General features: G+C 34.0%; 1 protein-coding gene and 1 long non-coding RNA gene across 16 annotated transcripts; one reads left to right on the forward strand and one right to left on the reverse strand.

Moving 5' to 3' along the window:
* Positions 1-221: 221 nt before the first annotated feature.
* LOC115988519 (probable LRR receptor-like serine/threonine-protein kinase At3g47570) lies at positions 222-24,050 on the forward strand. 15 transcript variants are annotated; one of them, XR_004091549.1, is made up of 21 exons: positions 222-490; positions 626-977; positions 1,483-1,623; positions 1,864-1,942; positions 3,943-4,037; positions 5,070-5,140; positions 6,213-6,365; positions 6,555-6,651; positions 6,769-6,946; positions 7,027-7,157; positions 8,504-8,594; positions 9,295-13,290; positions 15,920-17,304; positions 17,396-17,445; positions 18,081-18,141; positions 19,549-20,403; positions 21,702-21,827; positions 22,446-22,706; positions 22,859-22,924; positions 23,346-23,427; positions 23,568-24,050. XR_004091549.1 is itself a non-coding variant. In XM_031112090.1 (2 exons), exons 1-2 carry the CDS (start codon positions 10,275-10,277, stop codon positions 14,909-14,911), a joined length of 3,372 nt encoding a protein of 1,123 aa, XP_030967950.1. In that variant the 5' UTR covers positions 9,295-10,274; the 3' UTR covers positions 14,912-15,114. The 15 variants fall into 15 exon arrangements, 1 of the variants encoding a protein (XP_030967950.1); XR_004091550.1 differs by lacking the exon at positions 9,295-13,290; XR_004091551.1 differs by lacking the exon at positions 9,295-13,290 and having other exon boundaries at positions 17,206-17,304.
* On the reverse strand, positions 14,947-19,540 carry LOC115988522. The gene is made up of 2 exons (XR_004091561.1): positions 19,430-19,540; positions 14,947-15,554 (listed from the first exon to the last, which is right to left on the reverse strand). It is a non-coding gene; the product is annotated as an uncharacterized LOC115988522 (long non-coding RNA).
* Positions 24,051-25,243: the final 1,193 nt, after the last annotated feature.

Below are 25,243 nucleotides of genomic sequence, written 5' to 3' on the forward strand. Positions count from 1 at the left end.
GACCCAACTATCAGCAGCGGATCAATCACTTGGATCAACCACTTAAAAAGTTAAAACGAGAAAAGGCCCATAAGCTTAACATAATGAAAATACGAGTGATCCAAGTCCAAAAATTTTTTGAATTTCAAAAAAAAATGTTACCGTTGAGAAATTAGGCTATATTAAAAATCCCGTTGAGCACAAAGCCTCTGTTTTAGCTTTGAAAAACAGAGAGAGAGAGAGAGAGAGAGAGAGAGAGAGAGAGGTATCAGCAATGGAGGCGTTCGGGAAAATAAGAGAAAACGTCTATTAATCAATTTAATGTTTAATTCTAATTCCAATTCTGGGGTTTCGGTTTATTTTAGTATAGAATTCTTCTTGGTTTCTTGTGATTGCTATTCACTTCCATCACAACAAATCCATTGTGGGATGTTAATACCAGACGCCAGATTATGAATAATATTTTGACCAGCCCCCCTCCGGTGAGTTCAATGCCCATACAATAATTAAGGTAATCTCCAAATTTTCTCAATCTAAATGCTTCATTCATGTTTATACACAGTTTCAAGTTTGTGACTTGAAAAATAAAAATAAAAATTTGATGGTTATGTTAGACTAAAATTTTGTATTTGTTATGTTGTGGCAGTTTTGTTGAGTTATTTGGTTTAGAATGATATACACAGCGATTAACAATTTCTACTTAGCCGATGAGCATCTAAAGAACTCACCTTCTAGGAAAGATGGTATTGATGAAGATACTGAAACTACCTTACGAATCTATGGCTGTGATCTCATCCAAGAAAGTGGCATCTTGCTTAAACTGTATCCTGTTTTTTTGATTTCTTTATATGTTGGGTTTATGAAATTGTTTACTTTTCTTAATTTTGTTGGTTCAGTATGTTACCTTAATCTTTGTACTTAATTTTGTTGGTTCAGTATGGCAGGTTCTATTCCATCGTTTCTATTGCAAGAAATCGTTTGACCGCTTCAATGTTAAGGTTAAGTTTTGTCTCTTATCATTCTCTCTTTATATTGAGAATAAATGTAGGAAAGAAAAGTGTTCTTTGAAATGTATCCATGATGTTTTAATTGAAGTTTTTGGGGCAATTAGTGATTTATCAGGGTATCAATGCAAGTGGTCATGAGTTCGAACCCTACCTTCGCTCCAACTTTCTTTAAAATTGTTAAAAATCCCATGTGTTGGGCCTCGCTTCTTAAGGGAGAGTTTGAGATTATACATGAAGGGAGTGTTAGAATTATTGTTAGACGATTAAATACACTGTTTTCTATTAGTTATGCCTTTGGGATAATTGATAATTTACCACTAGTTTTGTATCCGTAATTCACCACTACCAAGTCCAACAGTGGCCTTGAGCTTCATTGAATTAAGGTCCTTGTTTTCCAGAATGTATTTTTATTCTTACATTTTCTTAGCAACAAATGAATAATAGTTGTGTTACTAACTCATCCCTTAATTTTCTGGGATATGATAATTTTTTGCAGAAAGTTGCTGCAAGCAGCTTGTGGCTTGGATCAAAGCTGGAGGAAAGCCCAAGGAAAGCAAGACAAGTCCTTATTGTTTTCCACAGAATAGGGTGTAGGATGGAGAACTTACCGATAGAGCATTTGGAGATTGGTTCACAGGTTAAGCACCAACCTTCTTGTCTATGGAATTACCTGTTTATCATTTTCTTCTTTGGCACAAGAATTTAATTTTTCTTCTTTTTTTCCTTTTGGCAACCACCGAGTATAATGGCTTTGTCTGAATAGGTGGTTAATTTTAGCACTTCAGGTGCCTCTGCACTTATATAGTCCTCCTATTTTTCTCTAAAAATGCAATAAATTCTCATGGTTTCCTTGTTTATCCTATTACTTTTCTAACAGAAATATCATGACCTCAAGACTGACTTGAACAAACACCTCCAGAACTGAGGCAGGAAGCTTGGAATCTAGCAAATGATAGGTACTTTTTGCAAATTAACTCATGGGCAAAAGTTATGCACTTTCTTTTCTTATTATTTGGTTATACATCTAACAAGGGAACTTTGCATCTAAAATTTGTATCCTTCTGTAAGTCTTACTTATAAAAAAAAAGTATCATTTAGTTTACATATCTATATAGATAGTATTCATAACTACCAAAAAAAAAAGTATTCATAGATGTCTTTAGTATCATATAGAATCTACATTGTATAATATTATATTTTTGTAGGAAGTGTTCATAATTCGACTAGTTTGTTTGAGTGTACACTAAATACTCTTTGGACTATAGTGCTTTTATTTTTGGTGGGCTACATAAATCCTTCTTCTCCAATCAGCCCTCTCTTTAATGCCTTTAGGTCCTTGAATCTATAAGTTGCCTATTTTTTATGTTGCACTGGCCATGCATATAATTTGATGCAGAAGACATCTTGACAGTTATTTGTTTAGTTGGTAGTCACACTGTAGTATGTAAGACAATTGCATTCTTCTATGCTTCAGAATAACAGCTCGAACTCCAAAGCACTCAAAATTTTTTTTTTTTTTGGTGGTGATTTATGTCTGCTGATTATTGTGGTGTGCTTCTGTTTGTAATGCCTTGTCTCATTTCAATAAATTTATTCATACTTACATAATTATTCATACTTATATATGTGCTTCTGTTTGTAATGCCTTTAAATATGTGAAACGATGGTAGCTGTGTTTGAGTCAATTATTTTACCTGGTTTCGTGCTCAATTTTCTCTTCAACCTTTTTTTCCCCTTTAAACAGTCAACTGACACATTTGAAGATACATTTTATAGCTGTGTTTAGTACTAGGTATTGTTTTTTCCAGTTGCAACAATATCTATCTCTTTTCAATTTTGAAATTGGGAAAACAAAACTTTTTCTCATACATTAGAAAGAGAAGCATTTGCCTACCTGTAGAGCTGATAAGTTTGATTATTATGTGAATGTCAGAAGAAATTTTGTCTCGTAAGAAAAAAGAATAAACTTTTGATTGTCAGAATCCATTATTAGTCAGAATGATTAAGCTTTGCTGTGACATGGCATTCAGAGATGTGCAGGAATGTCTAAGCTAAAACTGTCTTCTTTGAGTTCTATACCCATATTTTTAACAGGAAAGTTTCTTTAGAATTGATCAAGTGGAGATTCTGTGGAAGACTGCTAGAAATGTTAATTCAATAGCAGCCCCTGGTGGTTGATGCTTAATCACTTTTAAGCTGGCAAGTTGTTTCTCTAAGATAATAACTCACTTTTAAGTTCTATACCCATACCCCACTATTCTGTTAACTGTCAGACAACATGATTTGGTCTCTCCCTTCCCTCTCTCTCTCTCTCTCTCTTCCATAAAGATAAGTTTTAACTTTATCTTCAATCCTTGTAATTTGCAACCTGCCTTACGAGATGAAGGGCTGTATAAGCCTGACATGGTAAGATGGGAAACAGAGTTTATATGTGTTGATTTGTTGATAATATGATATCAATGGACAAATTGATTTTGGGAAAAGTGGTTGACTTTAGATAAGGGTATTAAAGAAAAAATTATAGAAAGGTGCCAAATTAAGGAAAGGGGAGCAATTAGAAGAATATCATCAACAAATTAACATGTATAAACTCAGTCTTATATATATTCACTTTTTTATATAATTATAGTGTATGGCAGCATTGTTTTTTTTTGGTCAGTAAGATTTCCACATATGACCTGTCCTGTCCCACCATTTTTACGACCTAAACCAGGCGCCTTAAAAATGGTTAGTAGCGTTGTGGTTTATTATCTTAAGTAGTCTTAAAATCTAAGGCAGGAGTTGATGATACTGTGCTTGAAAGCTGGTCAGAATATGTGTTGTCTTTCATAAAATGATATTGTGATGTAATAATATATGATATGGCTGGTAATACTCAAGTTTCCCAATATATCACATTTTGTTTATGTTTCATTGAGGTGTTTTGGATATTCATTTCTTTTTCATCTTCATTCAGGCATAGGGAATGAGGCAGGATGTAATTCCTTACAAAGATACGCTTTCTGCATTGACAAGGATAGCACATGAGGAAGGCATTTGAGGATTGTACATGTAAGTTCTTCCTTAGTTTGATGTGTGTTATGTGAGTTTGCAAATAAACTACTTATACTATAAAACAAAAATAAAAAATTGTCAAGAGTGATTGAGACCCATTCTGCCCAAAGCGATTACTAAAACATGCTTTCCACATCATTTAATTCAACAAAGAAAATCTTCATGCTGTGTTCTTTTTGTCATGATATTTTGTTGGTTTGAAACAGTGGCATTGTTTGGTTTGTTCCTTCATTGGCCGGGATAAGTCATGTTGCCATTCAATTTCGTACATATGAAAAGATCAAGTGTATGGCTAGAAGGTACATAAAGTTTGATGAGGGCCCCTAGCCAACTTTAATAAATATGGGACTAAGGCTTGGTTGTTGTTTTTGATGACATATATGGTGGTGTTGGTTGTTAATGGTTGCAATGACTGATGATGGTGGAGGTGATGTAGTTGATGCTTATGTGGTCACTTCCTAGCATAATTTTTCATAGTGGTGGCGGTCTCAGCAGATTCATGGAGTAGGTGGTGGAGATGTCATTGTGTGGTTGTTGATGAAACTGGCAGTGTCAAGCATCAACAAAAAATACTTGTTTTGAGTGAAAGAAAATTTTTCCTGTTTAGGTTGTGAGAAAGTCCTTTACCATTCATGCTATAATATCCTTCCAAAAATTTAATGCTTTGAAATGCTATCTAAAGATTTAACGGGCTAGCTTAGTTAATATTAGACCTAGTAATCACAAATTACAATAGCAAGTAAGCAAACCCAAAATTTTTATTGAATTTTGAAATTATGTAAACATAATAAGCAAGTTCATCCAAGTCCTTTAGAAACAAAATTGGAGTGGCTGAGATGAGCCTTTTGCTATTAATGAAAATTCCAGTATTATTGATTAAAAGCCATTTATTACTGATAATAGTCTCAGACTGATTCAGAGAAGAAGATAAAAAACTGACCTTGTTGCAAATAAGTATTGACTATTGGTCTTGAATCCTTTTTATCATTTTTCATATGTCATATTATGTTCTGCCTTTGACATTTTTAGGAAAAGGAGGCTGGATGAGATAAGATTTCAGCAATACAGCCGAACCTTTGTTCAATCATGGATCCTACAAGGTAAGTGACATTTTATACTATTATAACATAATGTGATGCACTTCAGTGAATGAATATGATGACACATAGGGTTATGGATATCTTGTGGATTTTTTAATAATGTATGTCAATATCTGTGACATTTGTATTTAGGCAATTTCTTTGTTTATGGACCTTAGTGGTGGGAAAAACAAATAGCAAATGTTATGGTGGGAAAGTGGTTAAAGTGATACCCTAAGAAGTTGCTAGCTAATTAACTGTAACTATGCATGTTTATCTTCAAATTAAAACAAGGGAATCTTCTCGCTGTTACAACAGCAGACAACGGAATCAAGATACTTGCAAATGCTGCTGGTCTCAGATCTTTAAGACCCATTGAACCCCATCTTTTGATGCATTGAGATCGCCCATTGAATCGGCTGCAGCCAAGGTTTAAATCATTTATTTTAGTTTTGCTTGCATGCTTTTAAAAATATTAAATAAAGATCTGTTGGGTCTATTCATTAGGTAGCTGGCTCTCCTGCCATCACAAATGACAATCCAGTCCTGTCAAGCCTTCTCCAATTATTGTATGCAGCTTGATCTTTCTAACTTGGAATGTGAAATTTTTGTTGAAGATTATATTTTGGCTGTAGCAGCAATTATGCATGTTGGTTAGCTTGCATTCAACATATCATAAAGAGGCACATGCACTATTTAAATCCTCTGATTTCCCTAGTTCTGGGTTTTAACTAAAACATGTCAAGGAAATAAATAAAGCAGTCAACTTCCCATCATGTATTAGTTTCTTGACACAGCTTCCTTTTATGGGCCTGCCTTTTTAAACATGCCTAGTGACTGGTTCAAGGATGTGGCACTAGCTGTTTCAATGTTTTCCCCTGCTTATGATATTACCTCTTCATCATTTATAAAATTTTTCTGATTACCTATCAAAAAAAAAGATATTACCTCTTCTTCTTGGGAAAACCATTTTCTGTTATTTTTCTATCCACAGTCTTCCCCCTAAACTTTCTTTGTAAATGAGCCACTGCATTTTGGCAAATACATTCTGGCATAGTGTGGATTTTATTTTTTAACTTTTATATCTTTGAAGAATGGAGTTGATCCAAATGGTAGAAGCATGGAAAAGCCAAGAACCAAGGAGGATGTAACTGATAGAACCAAACCTTGGCAGTTGTCTGAAATTGTGGATGCTGTCCAGTTCTGATTAGTTACCATGCCTGAAGGCACAGATTCTTCCAGCAAGGTTTGTGAAGTATCTTGTATTTAATACCTAATTTTCAATAAGTATTATAAATTTTACTAAAAGTTCAAAAGAATTAATACACAGGTTGGTCATAATGTGACCTCTCAACTCTGCAAGTTTATTATATTTGACTTTTTATTATAAAGTTTATATACTTGATGATGCATTCTGTACTATGTTTATACTTAGGTTGTTCGACTTCTATATGCAAATTCTGGCATTTGGGTCAGATGGTGTTCAGAAGCTGTGGAAATGGGCAGGGAACGAACAAAATCCAAATGGAAAGGTACTTGCTAGCTTAAAGCAATTTCACTTAGTTTTTTTTTTCCTTAATAACTTGTGTATGTCTGCTTGAGATTTTTCTTTCTTGGGGGAGATTTCTGAAGTCTGTGTGTGTTTAAAGGCCACTGCCAATATTGTTCCTCAACACTGGCAACCAAACAGTGGTCTTCTTATGGCTAATGATGTCTCAGGTGTCATCCTTGAAGAATCAGTACCATGTATAGCACTATCAAAAAATGACTCATGTGATGTCAGCCTGTGGTGAAAAGGTTTCATTATTTAATATGATGACATTCAAGGTAAGTCTCCATACATGTCTTGCAAACTTCATCAGAATTGCGATTATTAATGGATTGCCATCAATTGCTCTAATTTGTAGGTAATGACAACATTTATGCCGGCACCCCCTGCTTCTACCTTCCTAGCATTTCATCCTCAAGACAATAACACACATCATAGCTATTGGAATGGAGGATTCAGTTATACACATATAATGTTAGAGTTGATAAGGTAATTACTTACTACATAGGTTAATCACACTACCACTAACCCCACCCCCCAAAAAAAAAAAAGTGGTTTCTTTTGCTCTCTTAATATAAAGTGGTGTGAATTATATGCTGTTTTAAGGTAAAATCAAAACTGAAGGGACACCATAAGCGAATAACTGGTTTAGCTTTTTCAATGAATCTTAATATCCTGGTTTCGTCAGGGGCTGATGCTCAAGTAAGTGGCATATGTGGTTCTTTTGCTATTTAATACTATTACAATACAATAATAATTGTCAAAAAATTGTAAAGAAGTAAGATCCTTTTGGTAACATAAGGATGTTACTTCTTTAAAATCTGCTTAAAATTAGTAGGATTTTTTAAGTTGTTGAATGTCCTCAGCATGTTATTAAACAGTCTTTTATGAGATCTGTGTATGACTGAATTACCATTATATGCGGTATAGCTTCCTCATCTTGTTTTAGACCTTTTGAATTTCAGGTTGTCATTCTTTAGGAGTGTTTTGTATATTGGAACTATCTTTTCTTTTGAATAAAGATTCTTTTACTTACGTTAGGAAAAAAATCATCATAGGCTTTTTACATGAATTATGCTCCTATCTTGAGACTTAGATGCCAAAAATTGATATTTTATTATAAACCTTAGAGCTTTACTTTCAGTGCTTTTGGGTCTTAGAATGTAACACTAAAAATATATATATTATGTCAAAATATTGCTATAATATGAACTTCTGTTATGTTGTCTTTGTTTCTATTTTGTAGAAAATAATAAACTTTGATTCTGTTAAAAATTGAGGGGGATAAGGCTTAGATGTTAAGCCAATGAGCTCTAGTTTAGTTGGCACCTTCTCCCTTATCAGTGCTTGGTGAAATATTAAGGCTAGATTTTAAATAGGATTGATCCTTACATTATGTTTCTGCAAGGCATGTTGAAAGTAGAGGAGCCCTGCACTGACAAATTGATATGGAATTTTGAGCTTCTTTAGGCTAAAAGTAACTTGTTTTCTTCTCTTGTGAATTTCAAGTAACAAAAGGTTAAACAAACACAAAATCATGAGTGTTCTTTGGAAATTCCAAAGCTACAAGCTGATAGATAATAGTTTTAATGGGAAAACTATAAATTCTTGAATTTGAATTGCAGTGAGGACAGAGTTATATAGATGATTAGTTTCGATTGCAAGTGTGTTTTCCTGAATTTGTTTATTACACAACTAGTGGTATTGAGCTCTTTCATCTTATTCAATTTGTTTATTAGAACTAATGGTTGTGTTTGTAGTGGACTGATTTAGATATGACATCTAGCAGTTAGATATGCATAGCTGACAATTTGTTTTCCCTTTTTGATTGACAGCCTTGTTCAAATGGGATTTGCTACTGGTGGAAAAACATTCTTAATGTGTGGTGGGTATTGCTTTTTGCCATGGTCATGGAATCTTGCATAGGTAATTTTCCTTTGAAACTACTTGTCTTTTATCTATTTCTTATGATGATTGATTGTCTTCCAAGCAGGGGCAGCTTATGGCCTAGGCTACTTAAGCCTTGGCCTAAGGGCCGGTATAAGTGAATGTGTCTTAACAGATATCTCATGACTTATATCTGTTTTGTCTTCCTCTTTTTGTTTTTTGTCTTCTCTATATTCTTCTTGTGTTTATTAATATGTTGTGTGATACTGCAAGTAATTTTATTTTCATGGGAGTTCGCATAGCCATCTATCGCTCCTAGTGAACATTGTTTTTTATTTTTATTGACCATGCTTGACAAGTGTCCTCTAGTATATATAAAAAGATTATAATATGGAAAACATACATGAACTATATGGATGATCTAAAAATTTAGAAAAAACTGTTTTCCACTAAACATAGCTTAATTAGCAAAAACTACTCGGAAATATTGTGTGGGTCAGAATTAGTAAAATAGGGTACAAGAAGAAAAATAGAGTACATTGGGTAAAATTGGGTACATTGTTTAGTTTTTTTTAACTAATCTTTGTTTTCACTTCCGTACAATAATGTAGTAGACTCACTTTCTAGTTGGTCATATGCTAGCTCTCTAGTGCTTTGTAGTATGCATTGGAGAGATAGAATCTGTTCTTAAGAGGTTCATGGTTTTGATTAAATCATGGTCCTCTCTCGTTGTGATTAGGCTTTACTAGTTCGGATCCTTCTAGGAGTTCTTCTTGGGAAAACTTGAGGTACCATTATTTTTTAATGTTCATGTTCCTTTGGAGTATGATTTTTCTAGGTGCTGAAGTTCTAGGATTGAGTGCAAAATTAAGCCCAATGTTGATTTTGAACCTTTTTATATATTCATCCGGTTGATTCTTACCAAAGTTCTTATTTGCAATCGAATATGCAATTCTTATTTAACTATCTGTAATCTATGACCATTATTTTCCTTTTTCTATTTCCACATGATTTTCTATAAAGAATGATGGTGTGAAGACTCTTATTTAACGGTAAAAAATTAAAAATAGCCAAATATCACTATTTTTAGAGTGTTACTCGAGCAGCACTTACACGGTCAATAATTGTGATTGCACTCACACAGTCAACAATGTGGCTTTGGGTGTTTCTCTTTTTTCTTTCTTCTGTCTGGGTCACGTGGGAAAAGGTAGTCACACAGTCAACAATTGTGGCTTTGGGTTTCTCTTTTTTCTTTCTTCTGTCTGGGTCACGTGGGAAAAGGTAGTCACACAGTCAACAATGTGGCTTTGGGTGTTTCTCTTTTTTCTTTCTTCTGTCTGGGTCACGTGGGAAAAGGTCGTCACACAGTTAACAATTGTGGCTTTTTTTTTTTTTTTTTTTTTTTTTTTCTTCTTTTGTCAGTGTCATGTAGGAAAAGGTAGCGAAAGAGTTTGAAACAGAGCCAATAAGTTATATATTAGAAGGGACTCGAGTTTCGAGTGAACTTTTTTAAGAGTTTATGTCAAATTTGAGTTTAAAAAAAATGATATATTGTTATGTATTTCTCAAATAGTAATACTAATAATTTGAAAAAAATAGTTGTATTTGGCTATTTCAGCCCCATTACTTGGCCATTATTTATTGTTTTAAACTTAAACTGTAGAAGTCTCTTGTGAGTTGTGATAGCCCTCTGTTACTCCAAACTCCTAAGAGCCTTCTATGTCTCCCTTCACACTCATGATGTTAATTAAAAGGCGATCCATTCTCCTGCTCTTGGCTTTTCTATTAGTGCAGCCATGCATACTTCACTTGTCCCACTCTTCCAACAACTTTACAGATCAATCAGCTCTCATTGCCTTCAAATCTGAAATCAGTTCTCATCCAGATGATACTATCTTCTCTGCCAGTAACTGGTCCACAACAGCAAACTTCTGTGAGTGGTTTGGGGTCTCTTGCAGCCGACGCAGACAGAGAGTCACAGCCTTGAACCTTTCCTATGTGGATCTTCACGGCACCATTTCCCCTCATATTGGCAACCTCTCCTTCCTGGTCTCACTTGATCTTCATAACAACAGCTTCTCTGGTTTTCTGCCACATGAGATTGGTAATCTACACCGCTTGAGGGAACTTCTGTTGTCAAACAACCTATTGGAAGGTAGTATTCCTCCGACTCTACATAATTGCCAGAAGCTTGAAGTTTTATTTCTTTATGGTAACAACTTAAATGGTAGCATACCTAAAGATTTAGGCATGTTACCAAGGGTTCGCAAAATAGTCCTTAGATCAAACAATCTTATGGGTACAATTCCATCGTCCCTCGGCAATATGTCGTCATTAGAGTTATTTCTTTTGGATGACAATAGCCTCACCGGTGCATTTCCTCTTGTCATCTTTAACTTGTCTTCTCTAAAGAGTATTTCTATTGGAAGAAATAACCTCTCAGGAACCCTTCCAGTGGATCTTTGTAGCGGCTGTCCTAATCTTCAAGGACTGTATATTTCCCACAACAAATTCAGCGGTAAGCTCCCCTCACAGTTTAATAACTGCAGAGAGCTTTTAGAATTATCTCTATCATACAATATGTTTGATGGAAGTATTTCAAAAGGTTTTGGGAGTTTAAAGAAGCTTGAACTCCTCTATCTTGGAGGTAACAACTTAATTGGAAACATTCCTCCTATCATAAGCAATTTATCGATGTTACAACAGTTTGCTGCTGAAACAAACAACATTAAAGGAAGCATGCCAAGTGATTTATGGCGTCTCCAAAATCTGAATGTATTGGGTATTAGTAATAACGATCTCACTGGGACAATACCCCAAAATATTTTCAACATTACCTCTCTACAAGATCTCCAATTGTCGGTTAATTCCTTGTCTGGAAATCTTTCATTCGATACTAGGATCCCTTGCCCTAATCTTGAAATGTTGTATCTTGGTGGCAACAACATTAGCGGTCGTATCCCATCATATCTTTCAAATTGTTCCAACCTCGTCCGAGTAGATTTATCTGGAAATTTACTCTCTGGGCCTATACCTAGAAGTCTTGGAAACTTAAAATATCTCAAAATCTTGAGTCTAGGTGATAATCAACTAACAGAGGAGTCTGGGCATCAAGAGCATAGTTTTCTTACATCTTTAACCAGTTGCACATCTTTAGAGTTGCTAGATATTTCCATCAATCCCTTGAATATTACAATTCCAAAAACCATTGGAAATTTTTCAGCTTCGCTTAAATTCTTTGGTGCAAGTCAAAGCCAAATAAAGGGTCAAATTCCAATGGGAATCGGTTCCTTGAAAAATTTGACCTTGCTTGATTTGAGCTATAACAATTTGTCTGGAAATTTACCGTCAACGTTAGGGGGATTAGAGGAATTGCAAAGATTGCATCTTAGTGACAATAATATTGGAGGAAATATTCCAGAAGAGCTTTGTCAGCTAAACAAGCTGGGAGAACTATTTCTCTCAAATAACAAAATTTATGGATCCATCCCGAATTGCATTGGAAACCTCAATCTTTTGCAGGGATTAAACTTGAGTTATAACAAACTAACATCATCAATCCCATTGAATGTGTGGAATCTTGAAAATTTGTTGTTCTTGGATTTATCATCAAATTCCCTCTACGGATCTTTGTCTCCAAACATGAAAAAACTCAGAGTTATTGTGTACTTGAATTTATCTCATAACCAAATTACTGGAAAAGTTCCAAGTATCATTGGTGCTTTTGAAAGTCTTAGTAATCTTGATTTGTCAAAGAATTCATTTCAAGGAGACATTCCAGATTCTTTTGGGCAATTGAAAGGAATGGATCTGCTGGACCTCTCTAACAATAATCTCTCAGGTGCAATTCCTAAGTCTCTGGAGGCACTTCAGTTTCTCAAGTATTTGAATTTGTCGTTCAATAAGTTATTAGGAGAGATACCATCTGGTGGACCTTTTGCAAACTTCAAGGCAAAATCATTTTTAGGTAATGAAGCACTTTGTGGGAATTCAATTTTTGGAGTTCCAGCTTGCACGAGTCCCAGTTCTAAAGGAGCAAGGATGAAACAACTTTTGCTCAAATATATTATTCCTAGCATTGCATCAATTATAATCTTTGCAATGCTTGTTATTATGCTAAGAAGACATCCACAATATAACATGCAAATTCCAAGTTCACTTTTCACATTACCTACAGTGGATTGGAGAATGATATCATATCAAGAACTTTGTCTTGGGACAAACAACTTTTGTGAAAGCAACTTGCTTGGAATTGGAGGGTTTGGTACTGTGTACAAAGGGATACTGTCTGATGGGACTACTGTTGCTGTAAAAGTTCTAAACCTGCATTTGGAGGATGCTTTTAAAAGTTTTGATGCTGAATGCAAGGTGTTAAGGGCATTACGACATAGAAATCTAGTTAAAGTCATTAGTGTATGCTCCAATCCCCAGTTTAAAGCTTTGGTGTTGCAATACATGTCAAATTATAGCCTTGAAAAGTGGATATACTCTCACAACTACTGCTTGAATCTTGTTCAAAGAGTAGGCATTATGGTTGATGTTGCATTGGCATTAGATTATCTCCATAATGGTCAATTAGAATCCGTGGTGCATTGTGATTTGAAGCCTAGCAATATCCTTTTGGATGAGGACATGGTTGCACATGTTGGAGACTTTGGCATTGCAAAGATTTTAGCTGAAAACAAGGACGCAACCCAAACCAGAACCATTGGTACAATTGGCTACATCGCACCAGGTATACATGAAATCACCTCAATTCATTTAATTTCTTGGCTAATTTCGTGAATAACATTAGTAGTGGCTAATTTTAGGAATAAGAATGTTGCATGGTAGTTCAAACCAGCTCGTAATCTAGTTGCATTAGATTAATAATTTGTTTTATCTAGTCAAATACAATTTAATTCAACAGATACAATTTAATCCAATAGTACTTCAATACTAGTCTCGTAAATGCATCCATGGTATTGATATGGCTTATTGCTTAGTCTATGTAAAAAAGAAAAAAGCCTCACATTTTACCTAATAAATCTCAAAAACCTCCTACATCAACCAATGTAAAATTGAGCAAAATTCTACTTTTGCTACAATGTAAATATACACAGTTCTATAGCTTTGCAAATGCATATTTTAATAATTCTTTACTTCACCCCATGAGGAAGAGAGAGATATGAATTAAACTAATAATAAAAAAATTAGTAAAGAAATAGTATTTTAATGAAAAGTAGTGTAAAATAGATAATTTAATGTTGGGTGTTTTGAAAAGTGGGTATGTAATATAGAAAAAAAAAAAAAAAAGGTTCATATACTAAAATAGAAAACTTTTGAACAAGCTAACGCAAATGTTCTTCTTCCTGTTTATAGCCATCAACAATATACAAAGGTATTACTCCAAAAAAAAAAAAAAAACAACAATATACAAAGGTAATGATCTCAATAGATTAGTTTTCCTAAATTGACTATAAAAGTTTAGTTATGGTGATCAATCTCCAAGGCTCATTTTGAAGTCTAACTTAAATGAAGACACAAATGAATATGTAGATATGAAGGAGTGTTCATATTCGGCACGGGAGCTAAACATAATTCCAAAAGTTTTACACAGACCTGCCACTAATACCAATTTTATTATTTACAAATCACAACCTACTACATTAATTATTGTGAAAAAAGTACACTATATTATGTGTTAAGCCAGACAATCATTCCTAATAACAAAGTTAAACCATTACGACATAATAGCAAATGGACACATAAAGAATTGGTTAAGGTACAGTTGAACCAAAAATAAATAAATAGAAAAATCTAGCTTACACATATATATCAATTGATGGATTATGAATGGATACAGTTAAAATCTTTTTTTTTTTTTTTTTAAATCCTTGTATGAATGGGGTGTAGGTGTGTGTACCCACTAAAAGTTTTTGTTTGTATAGTTTTTACTTTGTTTGGACAAACATGTGGATCATTAACTTAAAATTTTGTTGACATATATGAGTATGACAGAGTATGGTTCTGAAGGGAGAGTATCCACCAAATGTGACATTTATAGCTATGGGATAATATTGTTGGAGATGATCACAAGAAAAAAACCTACCGATGAAATGTTTGTTGGAGAACTAGGTATGAGGCAATGGATTGCTTCACTTCCTGACAGAATGGAAGTTGTGGACGATGGTTTGCTTAGTATAGAAGATGGAAGAGATGTAACTGTCATGCAAACTATCCTTTCATCTATCTTGGAATTAGGCTTGAGGTGTTCTGAAGAATTACCAGATGAAAGACTTGGAATCAAGGACGTGGTGGCCAAGGTTAACAAAATCAAATTGGCACTGCTTGGAAACAGAAATAGGGGTGTCTGATATTTACGCTATTGCTCAAGTTTTTTCTCAAGGTGTAATTTTGTTACCCTAGTTTGGTATGTCATCTAATTTTATAAGCTTTACAAGTAGTATGTTACTCAGGACCAAAATCAGTCAAAATTATCTCAAGTTATTAGTATTTGTAGTTAATATGCCAAGCTTTTAAATTATTGAATAAAGATATTCGGTTTGACATTCTAAAATCTTTTTGAATAAGAAAATCTATACTCCTAGCTTCAATAGGAAAAGAATTTCAAACGAAAATTTCATACTCCATGCCCACAATGCATGTGGTTGTATGTGCTTGTAGGCAGCTATAAGAAGGGAAGGACCGACAAATTCAATTACACAAATGTTTGCTGGCAATAAGTTGAGCACTTTTTTTTTTTTTTGCTTAATAACCTAAGCACGATTTGAAAGAAGGTTTAGCTTGAACTTGATCTTCTAGAATTTAGCAAAAAGAAGCCCTTTAGTGAAAATATGGGCTAACTCGTGGGGTACATAGCATCATAATGCCACCATAAAAATACCCTTTCTTTAACAAAATAAAAATCAATCTTAACCCCATGTGGAATTGTTTTATGTGTTAACTAGTTAATTGTGTGACACTTAACCCACTAGGCTTTTGAATATTTTACAAAACCTCCATGTGCACGATTTGAAAGAAGGTTTAGCTTGAACTTGATCTTCTAGAATTTAGCAAAAAGAAGCCCTTTAGTGAAAATATGGGCTAACTCGTGGGGTACATAGCATCATAATGCCACCATAAAAATACCCTTTCTTTAACAAAATAAAAATCAATCTTAACCCCATGTGGAATTGTTTTATGTGTTAACTAGTTAATTGTGTGACACTTAACCCACTAGGCTTTTGAATATTTTACAAAACCTCCATGTGGTATTTTTTGTGAAAATAATATCGAAACTTATAGTTGCTTTCCCTCAAAGTCGGTCTTCTTATTCTATTCTTTACAGAATGAAAGTTTTTGGTGACTTTCTTTACTTTCAGATATGAGGAGGAGATGAAGTCTGCAGCAGATTTCGTGGAACCCGCCAAGCTTTACACAGCCAAACCCCATGGCTCTCTCTTTTGATTTTCCTTTGATGTGTGCACTGTTGAGATTGTTTGACTTTGTATTTCTGGAATGGGGTTTTGATTTAGCTTTCAACATGGGTTTGGAAATGAGGTAGTCTTTGTGGTGGCAGTTTGTTGAAGAAAGTTGGGTTTTGGAATAGATTAGTGTAAGAAAGGCGAAGACATGTTGGGTCTTTTGATTGAATTTTTTTATAATTGCAATCTGTTATAAGTTCTGTCATTTGTATTTGTCAAAGACTAAATTATTGTTAAATGGTGCATAAAAAATAATTTTTTCTTACCAACTCCTGGTTAATTAACACTTACTTGATAGTGGCTGCTAGCTGCTTTTATATTTGTTAGGGGTGTCTCTTTCTTTAGAGAATTTATTAGCTGAATGCAATTACTTTCCCCTGTATTCTGTATGATAGGAGGTTTTGTATTGTTTTTAATTTCTGTATAATAAAAATATGAAATTAATAAAAGGCACCTTTAATACTTAACTATTTTGTATTGGCGAGGATGGTTGTTTTCTGATTTAAGAAATGAGCTTGGTTGGTTCTATTAGTACTTTACCATTTAGTATTGATGAGTTTACCACTTAACTGAGTTTATTGTTATCTTCAGGCCAATTAATTTTGGGAAGTTTCTAAGTCAATTATAGTACTTTTGATTGTTGAGTTTTTTTAGTCATTATTCTTTCTTTGTCTCTAAAAAAATCAGGTTTCCTTTATGTTTAAATATCTTCTATTTTCTGTTTGGCAATATATTCTTTTGATATACAATATAGGCTTTACCTTTTGGTGCTTATCTTACTTGCATCCCATGTTCTAGGATTGTGCCCTGTATTGCGCCTTTTCTAAGAAAATGTTTTACCTATAAAAATACAAAGTAGCATACAATGTATACTTCTTTTTAGGGGGATGTCTTCATTTTCATTTTTTGGCTAATGTGTGTCCTCTCTCATCGTCTTGTGCTCAGCTTCCTCCCAATGCAGGTACATCAATTATTGATGGCTTGAAGAGATTGTACATTGAAAAGCCAAAGCCACTAGAAGTTGCATATATTTTATTTGGCTAGTTCCATATTAATCTTTTAAACTAGAGGCTGTGGTTTGCAAAATGGAGATATTTAGATCTTTCTAGTTTTGCTGTCAAGTGTACACTCTAGATTTTAAGGCCTCTATAGCAGAGGATTGATTTTTATTTGCATTTTTGCAGACAAATAGTGATTTTGATGCTAAACCCATGGTCTTTTGGGTCAATATTCAACTGGAAAGACAACTTTTATAAAACATTTGCTAAAAATGAACTACCCAGGTTAGTTAAGTTTTTATTGCTGTTTGTCCCTTCTGATTTGTTAATATGACTGGATCACAAAGATAAATGTCCCCTTAACATGTATGAACAGGTGCTCACATTGGACCAGAGCGTACAACAGATAGATTTGTTGTTGTTATGGTATCACAAGTCACCCTCACTTTCCTCTGTTATTTATGAAGGCTAATTAAGTTTAAGTGGACTATAGAAATGTTTTAAACTACTTTGTTTTAGGCAGAAACTACCATGTGCGTATTGTTGTTTTCCACTGTTGTTATTAACATGTATATTTTGTAGGTTACTATTTCATTTGGATGTCATTTCAATATCTCAAGTTGTTTGAGAATTATCACTCCCAAGTCATAATTGCCAAAGAGTGTCTCCTTCCCCAATACCCCCCCCCCCCCCAGTCCCCCTCTATTTTTTTCCTTCCTCTTCAGACACTGAGTGTAGATCTGACAAGTTGCAAACAGGGCTTTCCGAACAGCTTTTCTTTTGGGAAAATATTTAACCCCCCCAACCCCCACCGTGGTTTCCCTTAAGAAAACCGAACCTCATGAATTTTTGAGTGTAACACTTAACCCATGTGGTATTGTTTTATGTGTTAATTGGTTAATTGTGTGATACTTAACCCCCTAGGCTTTTGGATATAACACAAAATCTCCCTGTGGTATTTTTTGTGAAATAATCTGGAAACTTATAGTTGCTTTCCCTCAAAGTCTGTCTTATTGTATTTTTAAATAATGAAAGTTTTTGGTGACTTTTATTTTATACAGAATTTTTGGTCATGGAATCTTGCACGGATAATTTCCTCTGAAACGATTTGTTGCCATATAGGTAATTTCCTCTCATTTGCTCTCACAGTGTTTCTTACTAGTTAGTTCTACGCAACTTATGACCATTTTATCTTCCTCTGTTGGTTTTTGTCTTCTCTGTTTTCTTCTTGTGTTTCTTTAATATGTTGTGTGTTTCCATGATAGTTGGCATTCTCATCTGTGGCTCCCTGTCATTGTTTAGTTTTAATTGACCATACTTGACAAGTATCCTTTAGTGTGTGTGTGTCTATATATATATATATATATATATATATATATAAAGATTACAATCTGAAAAAAAAAATGTAATACTTGAACTAAATGGGTGATCTAAAAATTTAGAAAAAGCTGTGGTTTTTAGGATGTTGTTGTTGTGTGTTCTCCACTAACGACCTTACATAGCCTAAGAAGCAATAATTACTAGAAAATATTGTGTGAGTCAGAATTAGTAAAATTGGGTACAAGAAGATAAGTAGATACCCATTTCGTTTTTAACTAATCTTTCTCTTCGCTTTTGTTTAATAATGTAGTAGACTTATTGTTAGGAGGTAACTACAAAATTGCTTCTTTAATTTGTTGCTTTAACCTTATTTGCTCTCACAGTGTTTCTTAAAAGTTAGTTCTACACAGCTTATAACTGTTTTATCTTCCTCTGGTTGTTTTTGTCTTCTCTATTTTCTTCTTGTATTTCTTAATATGCTGTGTGATACTACACGAATAATTTTATTTCCATGGTAGTTGGCATAGTCTTCTGTGGCTCCCTGTGAACATTGTTTAGTTTTTATTGATCATACTTGACAAGTATCCTTTAGTCTATATAGCTTTTATTACAATATGAAAAACATACCTTAACTAAATGGGTGATCTAAAAATTGAGAAAAAACTGGTTTTTAGAATGACAAACGAAAAATTTCATACTCCACGCCCACAATGCATGTGGTTGTATGTGCTTGTAGCAGCTATAAGAAGGGCATTAGTACCAACTGTATGAAGGACCGACAAATTCAATTACACAAATGTTTGCTGGCAATAAGTTGAGCATGTTTTTTTTTTTTTTTTTGCTTAATAACCTAAGCACTATTTGGAAGAGGGTTTAGCTTGAACTTGATCTTCTAGAATTTAGCAAAAAGAAGCCTTTAGTGAAAATATGGGCTAACTCGTGGGGTACATAGCATCATAATGCCACCATAAAATTACCCTTTCCTTAACAAAATAAAAATCAATCTTAACCCCATGTGGTATTGTTTTATGTGTTAACTAGTTAATTGTGTGACACTTAACCCACTAGGCTTTTGAATATTTTACAAAACCTCCATGTGGTATTTTTTGTGAAAATAATATCGAAACTTATAGTTGCTTTCCCTCAAAGTTGGTCTTCTTATTCTATTCTTTACATAATGAAAGTTTTTGGTGACTTTCTTTTATGCAGAATTTTTGGTCATGGAATCTTGTACAGGTAATTTCCTCTGAAACCTTTTGTTGCCATATAGGCAAATTCCTCTCATTTGCTCTCACAGTGTTTCTTACTAGTTAGTTCTATACAACTTATAACCGTTTTATCTTCCTTTGTTTGTTTTTGTCTTCTCTATTTTCTTCTTGTGTTTCTTAATATGCTGTGTGATTCCATGGTAGTTGGCATGGTCATCTGTGGGTCCTTGTGAACGTTTTTTAGTTTTAATTGACCATACTTGACAAGTATCCTTTAGTATATATATAAAAAGATTACAATATGAAAATAATACTTGAACTAAATGGGTGATCTAGTCATCTTTGGTTCCCTGCAAACATTGTTTAGTTAGTTAGATGATTTCTTAAGCATTAGCCGATAGGATTTAGACACTTGTCAACCATCTAGAGGCTACCAATGGCAAACAACTAGTATAAGTAGTAGAATGTAAGCTCTTTGTAAATCAGTTTTGGTAATTGAATGAATTGTTAGCCTTTGTGTGTTATTTGGAACTAAGTGTTCTTGCAGAGGTACTTATCCACCTACCAATGTGTTCTAAGTAACTCAGCCCTTTCATTGCTTCTAAACCATACACAAGTAGCCCATCACATTCCCTACATCAAGAACGAACAAAAACACTTGGGACTTTTGGTGATCTGTTATCTGAGCAGTTTGTTCGACATGGTAGGTGTTGCATATGCTGATTTATGTTCTTTTTTTGCTGTTGATAATTTTTTTTCCTTTTATATTTTTTGTTTCCTTGGGAGCATGATCAAGAACGAACAAAAACACTTGGGACTTTTGGTGATCTGTTATCTGAGCAGTTTGTTCGACATGGTAGGTGTTGCATATGCTGATTTTATGTTCTTTATTTTGCTGTTGATAATTTTCTTTCCTTTTATATTTTTTGTTTCCTTGGGAGCATGAATTTGGAAGCCTTTAAAAGCTTCTGGCTTGTCATTTTCACAAAGCTAATGATATTACATTACTTTTCTTTATCAATGTAATCACCACTACTACTACTTTCAGATTTCATATATTTTTCTTTCCAAACCTTCTATTCATTTGTTTCAATGCAAACTATGCTTTGATGCTCTTAGTTCTGTTTTTGAATGCTTTCCTGATATGTTAAACTCTTGACATTTTGCATGTGTTTTATTTTCAAAAGATTATTTATTGTTGGTAGTCAATACCGGTTTAGCATACCACAGCTTAACTTGATCCACTTTCACACAGTATTTGTATGGTTCTTCTATATTTAATGGCAACATGCTAAAACTAAAATACTTACTGGGTTCCTATAAGACCAATTCCTATCCCCTTCCAACCCCCTCCCCCTGCCGCGGGGCTCCCCTGGGTTAGGTGAGATGCTAAAAACCCTCTACATCGGAATGAAGACATGTCCAAATTATTAGTAGCAGCTCACTATAATTCATATCTTCTTACTCATTATCTAATTCTCATTTGTATCAAAAAATAATTTTAAATTTGAATAGATGTCAATATTATGAAGATCATTGCCATCACCATTTCTAGTACCTGCTACAGAATTTGCAACACCAAAACCATTACTTAAACCAACTGTCAATTTGAAATCCCAGTTGTCCTCAAAGCTTAAACTAGTGGAAAAGGGTAATCTATTATGGTATTAAAGTGAGTAGTCTTGATTTTGAATCATGTCCCACTCTAAACCTCCCATTATATTAAATATTTTGGCCCTACGTATTAAGGGAAAGTTTAAACCCACGCTTGAGGGGTAGTGTTAGAATAAGGGTTAAATTATTAAACTCAATCATTTGTTATCAACTTAAACTTTCTTAATCTGTAGGCATTTGTCACTTATCTTCAGCGCTATAGTTATTTATGAAAAAAAACTCTATGGGAGGTTAGTATCAATTTCTGATAATGCAAAGATCTCTATACAATATTACTTTGGAGAATGGTGAGTGCAACCCTCTCTTTTCTTAAATTAAAAAATAAATAAATAAAAGAAGAAGAAGATAAAAGGAATAAATTATGTTATGAATATAATTTCATTTATGTTAGGTTCTCTAAGTTGATGGTCAATTTAATCATTTTCTGACTCCTATTTTGTCTATTTTGCTATTTTCTACTTACTATTTGAGTTTGTGTAGGTGGCATACCCTTGCCAATATTTTTTGAGTGGTGGCTAGCCAAAGAAAAGTTCTCTTTCATTGATTCTCTCTTCATTTCCTGGTGCAACATTCCAAGGATGCAATGGATTGAGTGTCAAATATCAGGTAAAATCTATAATGGCTTTTGGATACTAGTTGCAATTTGAAAAAGGCAGGGCATTAAAACATGCACTCTTATGTAGCCCAAGAAAACTAGCCACATTTGCACTATGTTGAGGTTGTAAGTGTTTGACATGCATTCTTAGTTTTCTTGACATTAAAACATGGCAAAATAGAAGTTCCCCTATATCATTTTTGTTACTAAAGGTTGTAATGATTCAAGGGATTACTAGTCACATTTATGCTATACCCCAAAAATACTAGTAAAGTTACGATTGGGGCCCATCTTAATCACTTATGTAGCCAAGTTCAACCAAGTAAAGACCTGATGTGGGGGCTTAACACATGCCTGCACAACACACACTTATCTAGTATAATCCACCAAGGTATTATAATGTCCCCCACTTAAAATCCTGATGTCCTCATTAGAAATCTTATTGTTTTTGTATTCTTTTTAAATACAACAAAACCTTAGTCCCAAAATTTGGGGTCGGCTATGGTTTCTTGGCTGATTAGATTAGGGCCACATAATTTCTTTTTAAATATGCTTTTGAAATTGAACAAGAAAATTAATTTTGAAATTGGACTTCGTTTGATTCCATTCAATTTTCTTACCTGTGGCAGAGCATTGGTTACTTCCTCTAAACACTTGGCCTTGAACTGTTGCCTTCTCACAAATTGACTCCTGTCACAGTTAAAGAGTGGTGGAGAAGTACTAAAATTCTCTAGTGTGGTACTTCTAGTTTTTTAGAACCTCTCTTGAGACCCTCCTCAGAAACTGTTGCTCTTGATCCTGCTGAAGACATAGATGTGAAAACAGAAAGAAATAGGGTACTTTCAGGCTAAATTGATAATGCCATCATCTACTTGCGTAATCTTCAGAAGGTACAAAAATTACCGGTTCTTAAGGTGTAATTTTGTAATGCCAATACTACAACCTTTCATGATTCTATTATACCACTTTTCGGTGTATCCTGGAGGAATGCATCACTGCACTAAGGTCGCAGTACAATTACTGACTTTCTCAGTTCAAGCAGGAGAATGTTTTGGATTTTTAGGAACAAATGGAGCTGGGCAAACCACAACACTTTCAAAGCTGTCTGGTATGTAAAAATTTTGTAACGATACATGGGCTATCTGTGGAACATTTAAGTATATCATAGGCTGCCATGAATAGTTTCTAATTCAATTAATTTTTTGGAGGAGTCAACTTCATAAGAAATTACTACATTTCTGTGATAATTGAGAACTCAAATATATAGTGTCTGTTCTCCCACCTAGCTGTTTTGTATGTTTGTCTTTTATTTGTATTTACATTCCTGAGGTTTTATGTGGTCCCCAACTTGATGAGCTTCATAAAAACATGATAATGTTAGAAACTTTTACCAGTGTCAAGAGTTCTGATTTTTCTATAATTAATAATTAAGTACCTGCATCTCTGTCTGTTTTTAATTACATAGCATGTATCTGAATTTTGAAATATTTAGTGAGGTTACTGTTTTTGATCATATATTTTCCATGCAGGAGAAGAATCCCCAACTGATGGAACTGCTTTTATTTTTGGCAAAGATATATATGTTCCAATCCCAGGGCTGCTTGTTGGCATGTATATATTGATTTATTTCATTCCTTTTCCTTTCTTTCTTTCCTCCCCCCCCCCCCCCCCCCCTCTCGAATTTAGACTCACTATTTGTAATATACCAGTGGAACTTAGCTAACTTGTTTTCTTTTATTATTTAATTTCAGATTGGGTATTGCCCCTAATTTGATGCTCTATTAGAATTTTTGACTGTTTGAGAGCATCTTGAGCTTTATGCAAGAATAAAAGGACTTCCAGAGTACAGGATAGATGATGTATGTATTTTAGGTCAAACCTTATAGTTCATTTTACTCATTAAGCTGGTGGTTAAATCAGAATCTGGTCTGCTCTTTGTAGCCACAACCAACTTAGAATTTCTTCATGTTTGATTCGCTGGGATTTGATTGTGCATCAATGAAATGTTTTTGTTCTGGGCTCTTTTTCCTCAGTTTCAGATTGAGTGTATTAGTTAGACAATCTAGTTGGTTCTGTGTGTGTATGAGAGAGAGAGAGAGAGAGAGAAGAAGAAGAAGAAGAAGAAGAAGAAATGATCTTGATCTGGTTTGTTGTTCTCAAATATTTATTTATTTTAGATTGGTAGTAAGAATTTGTATTAATATTTAAAATAAAGAGTACAATTATACAGAGTCTATGACATCTGCATCTACTGAAACCTAAAGAAGTAAGGAGCTGACAAACATCGATTTAACCCTCAAAATTGACAATTCATGTCCCTCGAAAGTTCCTTCTATTTCTCTCCCTTAGGCTCCACGAGCACAATGGTACTAAATTCCAAGCCCTATGTTTGAAGGAGCTTGGTTTCCTTCTTGGACCTTTAAGCATCATAAACACATATTTAGCCATCACACCAAACGCTAAAGATCACCGCTCTTCTTACACATACAACAACAGTCAACCATGATCATCCCTCAAGCTATTTGAACAAGTTGTAGTGGAAAAACTAGTGGAGTTCGATTTGTTGAAGCATGCAGAAAAATCATCATTTTCCCTTGGTTCCTAAAGTAAGTCAAACTATATGCCTACTTGAAATTGATAAGTCAAACTGCATCATCTCGAAATTAAAGAGCTCGAAATAAACCATCTTGATTGAAATTAAGCTAAGAAAAATAATCTCAATTAAAGTCAGATCACCAAATATTAAAGTATTCTATCCTAATGACACTAAATTGCATTGAAATGAACATTCATATAGATCAAATTGTCACAAAAATGTAAAGATCACGTTAAACTTCAAAATAATCACATATATAAATAATTAAATACTGTGACATAAACTTATATACATAAGATGATAATTAACTTAGAAGTCTAGTGGCTTAAGAGACCAACTCCTAATAACCTAATCTAAAATGATCATTGAGAAGTGCTTTGTTTTTTTCTTAAAATAAATTCTCTAGTTTGTAAGTGTTGTTCATGGCTCCATCCTCATGAATGGAGCCAGATATAATTATACCTTGAAAGTATGACAGTTATTTTCTTCTTTGATGCCATTTGTCCCTCTCTATTTCGCTCTTTCTACCAAGTGTCCCATAGGTTAGCACTTAGTAAACTTTCAATTTTTTATTTTATTTTTTATAATAATTAGTTAACTTTCATTAACTATGAGGGCAGCCTCGTTCTAAAGTTCCCTTGTTCATTAACTATCATATGCTTCCCAAGTGTGTTTTTTACTTTAATTATGACATGTTTCTCTCATGTGACCTTTTAATGAGTTGGTGCGAACCTGGGCTTCCTTTTCTGTGGGCTTCAATCCTTTGCAGTAGTTATGAACCTTATAGATCTCTGTGCTCTTATAGGCCTGGCCTATCTTACCACATGTCAC

This window comes from Quercus lobata, chromosome 5 (genome assembly GCF_001633185.2).
Source record: "Quercus lobata isolate SW786 chromosome 5, ValleyOak3.0 Primary Assembly, whole genome shotgun sequence".
Taxonomy (NCBI): domain Eukaryota; kingdom Viridiplantae; phylum Streptophyta; class Magnoliopsida; order Fagales; family Fagaceae; genus Quercus; species Quercus lobata.

Coding starts and splice junctions, on each gene's coding strand:
- LOC115988519 (XM_031112090.1), top strand. CDS start 10,275: ATGTCTCCCTTCACACTCATGATGTTAATTAAAAGGCGATCCATTCTC. Junction 13,291..14,555: donor AATTGGCTACATCGCACCAG/GTATACATGAAA, acceptor TGAGTATGACAG/AGTATGGTTCTGAAGGGAGA.